General features: G+C 36.5%; 1 protein-coding gene across 1 annotated transcript in view; it reads left to right on the top strand.

The window, feature by feature from the left end:
• The window catches only part of LOC103198601 (UDP-glucuronosyltransferase 2A3), an 82,984-nt gene extending 75,793 nt beyond the window's left edge, over positions 1 to 7,191 (top strand). Inside the window, exon 6 of the mRNA XM_007942767.2 lies at positions 6,912 to 7,191. Within this exon, the coding sequence (XP_007940958.1) occupies positions 6,912 to 7,191 (280 nt within the window). The remainder of the gene's footprint in view (positions 1 to 6,911) is intronic.
• Positions 7,192 to 8,191: the final 1,000 nt, after the last annotated feature.

The raw sequence follows: 8,191 nt of genomic DNA, 5'->3' as shown, positions 1-8,191 counted from the left end.
TCTTTCAATATGGCAACTCATGGCTTAAATTTTTTCTTCAGTTATTTCATCTTGAGAAATGCTGAGCATGTTCTTCCCTTTTGGTTTTCTAACTCCAGGTCTTTACACATTTCATTATAGTAATTGGCTTTGTCTGCTCAAGCTGCTCTTTGAAATCTTCTGTTCAGCTCTGTTATCTTGTCATTTCTTCCATTTGTTTTAGCTACTCTTTGCTCAAGGGCAAGTTTCAGAGTCTTTTCTGACATGCATTTTGGTCTTTTCTTTCTTTCTCTTATTTTAATGACCTCTTTCATTCTTCTTGGATGATGCTCTTGATGTCATCCCACAATTCTTCTGCTTTTCAGTCACTGGTGTTCAATGCATCAAATCTATTCTTTAGATGGTCTCTAAATTCAGGAGGGATATATTCAAGGTCATATTTCAGCTCTCTTGGACTTGTTTTAATTGTCTTCAACTTCAAGTTGAACTTGCATATGAGCATTTGATGGTCTATTCCACAATCAGCTCCTGGTCTGCTTTTGACTGAAGATATTGAGTTTTCCATCACCTCTCACCACAGATGTAGTCAATCTGATTCCTCTGTGTTCCATCTGGTGAAGTCCACATGTATAGCCACCATTTGTGTTGTTGAAAAAGGTATTTGCAGTGAATAAGTCGTTGGTCTTGCAAAATTCTATCATGCGATCTCCAGCGTTATTTCTGTCACCACGGCCAAATTTTCCAACTACCAGTGATTTTCTTTGTTTCCAATTTTTGCATTCCAATCACCAGTGGTACACAACACATCTTGATTGCATGTTCAGTCAATTTCAGGCTGCAGAAGTTGATAAAATTCTTCAATTTCCTTATCTTTTGCTTTGAGGGTTGGTTCATAAATTTTAATAATAGTTATATTAACTGGTCTTCCTTGTAGGCATATGGATATTATCCTATCACTGTCAGCACTGTATTTCATGACAAATCTTGAAATATATTTTGTGATGATCAATGCCACGCCATTCCTCTTCAATTTGTCATTCCTGGCATGGTAGATCATATGGTTGTCTGATTCAAAATGGCCAAAACCGGTCCATTTCAGCTCACTAATGCCTAGGATATCAATCTTTATGTGTTCCATTTCATTTTTGGCAACTTCCAATTTTCCTAGATTCATACTTCATACATTCCATGTTCTGATTATTAATGGATGTTTGCAGTTGTCGCTCCTCAATTTGAGTTGTGCTATGTCAGCACATGGAGGTCCTGAAAGAATTACTTTATCCATATCATTAAGATTGTTCTATTCCAATGAGACAGCTCTTTCCTGGTCCTATTTTGAGTGCCTTCCAAACCAAGGGGCTAGTCTTCCTGCACTGTGTTAGACAATGTTTCCAAGCTATTCATAAAGTTGCCCAGTAATGTATCAGACAGTGTTTCTCTGCTATTCATAAGGTTTTTCCTGGCCAGTTTTTGAGAAGTGGATTGCCTCTCCTTCTTCCTAGTCTCTTAGTCTGTAAGACTAAGTTTTCTGCATTGAAACCTGTGCACCATGTACAGCTCTGCTGGCGTCTGAAACACCAGTGGCACAGCCTCAAGTCTCACTCACAGCAACGTACAAGCCTCACAGGATGACAAACTGACAGACAAGCTTGTCTCCCTTAGCTGTTGGAAACCTCTTCACCCTCCTCTTACCTAATTCCTACCTGAAACCTGCCACTCTGTGATCCCCAGCTGCTCCTGGTCCCTCCCTTTCCTGGATCTAGGCGGCTTGGGACCTAGTCTTGCCTCCCGCCCCTTTTTACCTGGACATCTTACTGCTCCTGAGGTCCTCGAGGCCACTCCTGGTCCCTCCTTTTCCTGGCTCTAGGGGGTTTGGGGCCTATACACATATACTAGAAGTGTATACTGGAAGTGGTGTTGGCAAAGAATATTGACAATACCATGGGCTGCCAGAAGGATAAACCGCATAAAGTACATAGGATTTCTATGAATTGGAACCAACTCAAGAGCACATAACAAGAAGACATCTTTAAATTTAGGAAACACTGAAAAACATCAGATTTGAAGAGATAGGCTTTTATCATCACTATATTTTGCTTAAAAGCTATTAGGGTGAACCAGATTAAATTATGTTTTTTATCTTTTCTGTGGTACAATCCAATTGTAATATAATATAAGAGTTTTCCTCACTACACACACAAAAAAAGCACAAGTAAATAGTATCTTGGAGCTGAATCCATTTTGCCATGTTCACTTGTGAATGAACACAACATTTCGTCTTCCTCATTCTCAAGACTGGGCAAGAATTGTAATCTCAAAATGTTCATACTGGGACATTTCTTTCCAGTCACTACTCTTCTCTCGTTGTGTTTCTAGGCTGGAATATTTACACCCAACCTAAACCAAAGTGAAAACTGTAAATCCTGGGCCACCCACTGAAAAAATTCATATGAGGACATGACTTTCCTTTGAAATACACAGGCTTCAACCCAGTCTTTTGTGAGAGATTATTAGAGGTGTTAAGTGTACCACTGTTGTTACTGTAATGTTGCATTGGGATAAGAAGCGCTGATTGTGCCAGGATGTTCCTATTTACCTTAAAAACTCAAAGCCAATATATTTGGATATGCTACCTCTTAAGATAGATGTGTATCTTCATTTATCTTGACATTGGATATAGAAACACTGTCCTTTGCATCAGAAATTAGCAATTGTGTGAAAAAGAATTACCACAGTTCCACAGTCTTAGAGACTGGGGAAATTACTCATCCATTAGTAATCAGAAGATGGAATAGATAAATATGAATCAAGAAAAATTAGAAGCCATAAAACATGAAAAGGAATACTTACAGGCCATTATCCTAGATAATAGTGGGCTGAAATGGATGGACTGAAGCCATTTTGAATCAGATCATGATTTGTCATTCTCAGCATGATTTAATCTACCATGCTGAGAATGACAAATTGCAGAAGAACCACATTGCATGCACCATCAAAAAGAACATTTCACAATCTATCCTAAAGTACAGTGCTGTCAATGATAGTTTACTATCCATATGCTTACAAAGAAGACTAGTTAATATGACTATTACTTACGTTAACACACCAACCACAAATGCCAAATATTAAAAAAATAGAAGATTTTTAGAACTGCTGCAGTCTGAAATTGATCAAATGTACAATCAAAATGCATTGATAATTACTGGTGAATGGAATATGAAATATGGAAAAAAAGAGGGAACAGTAGTCAGAAGATGTAGCTTTGGTGATAGGAATAATGACAGAGATCTAATGATACAATTCTGCAAGACCAATGACTTATGCATGAGAAAATTTCTTTCAACAACACCTATACACATAAACAGGAATAAAATTGATTACATCTGTGGAAAGAGACTATAGAAACTCAATATTATCAGTCCAGACAATCCAGGGGCTGATTCCAAAACAACCATCTATTACTCAAGTGCAAGTTGAAGTGAAGCTGAAGAAAATCAAAGCAGTGACTACATATAGCCCAACAGTGTGAATTTAGAGAAATCCCAAGAATAGACTCAAAGAATTGAAAACTAACAACCAAAGACCAGAAGAGTTCTGGAATAACATCAAAGAAAGTTAGAGGTCATTAAAAAGACAAGAATGGAAGAAGAGATCCAATGATATCATAAAAGACTTTAAAAGCTGCACATAAGCACAGAACAGTTAACACAAACAAGAAAAGATGAAGTAAATGAACTAAACAGAAGATTTCAAAGGGTGATTTGAGAAGACATGATAAAGTATTGTTATAGAACGTGCAAAGACCTGGAGTTAGAGAACCAAAAGGAAACACCATATGTGTTTCTGAAAATGAAGGAATTGATGAGAAAAGTCAGGCCTCATTTGCAATATTGAAGGATTTTATGGCCAAATAATTGAATGATGAAAGAAGCATCAAAAGAAGATGGAAGAAATAGACAGTCACTATAACAAAAAGAATTTGTCAATATTGAAACATTTTAGGAGATAGCATATGATAAAGAACAACTGGTAGTAAAGAAAGAAGTTCAAGCTACACAGAATGCATTGGCAATAAACAAGGCTCCAGATATTGATGTAATAGCATTTGAGATGCTTTGACAAACAGGTCCAATACTGAAAATCATTTTCATTGATGCCAAGAAATTTGGAAGATAGCTACCTGGCTTACCAACTGAAAGGTATCTATATGTGTGTCTATTCCAAAGAAAGGTGTTTTGGTTCTCTAGTGCTGCTATAACAGACATACAACAAATGTATGGCTTTAAAAAACAGGAATTTACTCTCTTACAGATTAGAAGGTTAGAAGTCCAAGTTCAAGGTTCGCATTTTAGGGGCTGGGTGAAGGCCTTTAGACCTTGGACTTCAGCTCTGCCTCTATCTCCTGGCTTCTTAGAGCTAGAGGTGTCTCTTAACTTAGGCAGCTGATGGCTGCTGAGGCTGACAAACCCAAGATCAACAAGTAAAATGACACAGTCCCAAGATTATCAAGCAACACAGCAGGCCACTAGTTCAAGTCTAGAAACAGTCCCTAAATTGGCAGGCTGCTGAATGAAGACTCAGCTAAATGTAGGATCCAAATATGCCAAAAAGCTAAAGACCTTTCTCAAAGCTGCTTCTTATGTACTGAAAGCAGACTACCTCCCTCAGGTAGCTACTCAGCTTCTCACAGCAGATTCCACCATGGAGTTGATTACCAGTCTCATCATGGTGAATAACTACACCCAGCTGCCCAACCACTCAAAATCACAGCGCAGACAAGCTGACACACAAACTTAACTACCACAAAAGGCAATCCAACAGAACACTGAAATTATCAAACAATATCATTAATATTATGGCTAGTAATATTTTGCTGAAGATAATTAAAGAATTACCTCAGCTGTACACCAAGAGAACTACCAGAAATTCAAGCTGAATTCAGAAGAGGATGTAGAACAAGACATATCATTACTGATGTCAGATGGACCTTGGCTAAAAGCCGAGAATAGCAGAAAGATGTTTACCTGTGTTTTACTGACTACACAAATGCATTTGACTATATGGATCATAACAAATTATGGATAACGTTACGAAGTATGGTAATTCAGAACACTTAATTGTGCTCATGCAGAAACTGAACATGGATCAAGAGGCAGTTGTTTAAACATAGCAAGGAGATACTAAAATTTTTCAAAATTGGAAAATTTGTGTAGCAGAATTGTATCTTTTTTTATTCAATGTATGCTAAACAAACTAGAAGCTTGACTATATGAAGAAGAACATGGGCATCGGGTTTAGAGACTCATTAATAACCTGTGATATGCAGATAATATAATCTTGCTCGCTGAAAGTGAAAATGACTTGAAGCACTTACTGGCGAAGGTCAAAGACTATAGTCCTCAATAGGACTTACACCTTAACATAAAGAATACAAAAATCCTCACCACTGGACTCAATAAACAGCATTTTGATAAATGGTGAAGAAATTGAAATTATCAGTGATTTCATTTTACTTGGATCAGTAATCAAAGTGCAAGTAAGCAACAGTCAAGAAACCAAACAATATATTGTGCTGAAGAAAAGTGCTGCAAAAGACCTCTTTAATTTTTTAAAGAATAAGTGAATGACTGAATAAATTCACTTTAATGAATAAGGTGCTTCTGACCCAAACCATGATTTTTATTTTTTTAAATGCTTCATGTGTATGGGAAAGCTGGACGATGAAAATGGAAAATTGAAGAAACATAGATACAATTGGATTGTGGTGTTGGTGAAGAATACTGAAAATTCTGTGGACTGCCAGATGAACAAACAAATCTAGTTTTTAGGAAGTGCTGCCAGAATGTTTCTTAGGGGTAAGAACGGTGAGACTTCATCTTGCTTACTTTGTACTAAGAAAAAAAACATAATATTTGGTAAAGGGTAGAGTCACTGTAAATAAAGGAACCCCTTCATGAGATAGATTGGGATGGTAGCTTCAACAATTGGCTCAAATATACCAATGACTATGAGGATGGCATAGGACCAGGCAATGTTTTGGTCTGTTATACATGGGGTCACCATGAGTCAGAGCAAGCTCAATGCCAACTAACAACAAAGTTAACTACCAATTTTCTGGGTCAGATACCATCAACTAGCCAGATATCAGAGGCTATATGTAAGTACCTTTTCTTTTTCTTAGTTTTTCCTCCCCTTGTCCTCCCATCCTTGGTAACCAACAAAGAAACTTTCCTTCCAGATGTAAACCTTTCCTTGACTTTTTACAATAGTGGACTAATACAATATTTGTCCTTCTGTGATTGACTTATTTCACCCAGCTAATGTCCTCCAAGTTCATCCACATTATTAGGTATTTCATGGATTACATACGTATGTATGTATATACTTGTAATAGATCTTTCCTAGGTTACCATCTTGTTGTTGTTGTTGTTATGTGTCATCGAGTAGGACCCGACTCATAGTGACCCCTACTTGGGTTTCTGAGGTGGTATCACTAGGAAAGTAGATTTCCCAACCCTCCTTCCAAGGAGTGGCTGGTGGGTTTGAACCACCAGCCTTCTGGTTAGCAGTCAAGTGCCTTAGGCACTACACTACCAGAGCTCCCCTGGTTACCATTTTAGTCCTTGAATAATCCTAGAAACTGTACTTCATACACTATAAGAAGCCATTCTTGGAAGAGTAGGCTAAACATTCATAGCTGGTATATTGGTATATTTCACTTTTTTCAATGTCAGCCTTTGAGCACACTCTCCCCTTTGCACCTGATAAAATCCTATGCAACTATCAATATTTATCACAGCAATAATTAATCATTTCCTTTATATGTTACAGCCTTTGACTTGGATAACTTATATAACATGTGTCATATTCTTATCTTTAATGAAAATAAAAACAAAACATCTCTCCTTTCTGTCTATATATTTGCCCTCCAGTTATAAAGAGAGTGCAATGAGGTTATCAAGAATTCACCATGATCAGCCTGTAAAGCCCCTGGATCGAGCTGTCTTCTGGATCGAGTTTGTCATGCGCCACAAAGGAGCCAAGCACCTTCGGCCAGCTGCCCATGACCTCACCTGGTTCCAATACCACTCCTTGGACGTCATTGGTTTCCTACTGGCCTGTGTGGCAATCGCTATATTCTTGGTTGCAAAATGTTGTTTGTTTTCTTGTCAAAAATTTGGGAAAACAGGAAAAAAGAAAAAGAGAGAATAGATATGTCCAATTTGGCAAATTTTTGTGCATGTCAATTTCTGTTCATTTTAACCACAAGAAACTTAATTAAAAAGAAAAACATAACCTCCATCCTCTACTCACTTCAGTACCTTAGGCTAGTTATATGGCTTAAAATTCAGTAAGAGCATTAACTTACCATTGTCCCATTCTTTCTTTGTCTTTTCCCCAGATCTTACCCTCTTCTCACTTTCCTGACATAGTGAAACCAGTAATTTGTATGTGTTTTACTCATAACACCAATATTTTTTTTTCTAATTTTAAATGATATGAGTAACAAACAATATGCTAACTCCTGGTGAATGCACAGAATGTGAGCTGAACTTGATAGATGTAGGGACCTTGGATGAGTAAAATTCATAAATCTCCATATACCACTAAAATTAGGAAAGACCCTAGGAAATTTATTTGTTATAAGAAAAGCAGTGATTTCCTTTTTTCGGTAACATTAGGTCTTCTGTTTGCCCAATGTTTTTGTAATGAACTATGATATAGCATCACATTTGGAAAGGTTAAAGTAGTCCCATAGAGCACATCTAAATGACCACACCCTACATTTCTACCTTTAGTCAAAAAAATTCTTCTGAGCCTTTTATATACAAATAACAGTTCTGCACATTAAACCAAAAAGTGACTCAATTGAGTCATTTTTTTTCTCAGATCCAGAAAATATCAGCCATATATTAAAGATGAAAGATCCTTTTAGTGAATAGGTAATTTTAGTAGAAATAATTACAAAAATATAGGAATTTATGTTACTAGTTGTATAAAGATTTTAATTAATAGTACAACAGGTAAATATCAATTCATTACAAATAGCAATAACTAAAATTCATAATATTTATTCTTTATTTATAATCAATGGTATAATTATAATCAAAGTATAATTTACTCTGGGAAAATAAATATTTAATCTAAACTAACATCATAATATTATTTTCCACTCTCTGTATTCTATAAAGATATTCATAAATCATCTGCT

This window comes from Orycteropus afer, unplaced genomic scaffold, assembly GCF_000298275.1.
Source record: "Orycteropus afer afer isolate SDZICR_OR568_19922 unplaced genomic scaffold, OryAfe1.0 scaffold00098, whole genome shotgun sequence".
Lineage (NCBI taxonomy): Eukaryota > Metazoa > Chordata > Mammalia > Tubulidentata > Orycteropodidae > Orycteropus > Orycteropus afer.
Note: the sequence above shows the minus strand (reverse complement) of the source record. Positions and strands in the feature narration are given on the sequence as shown.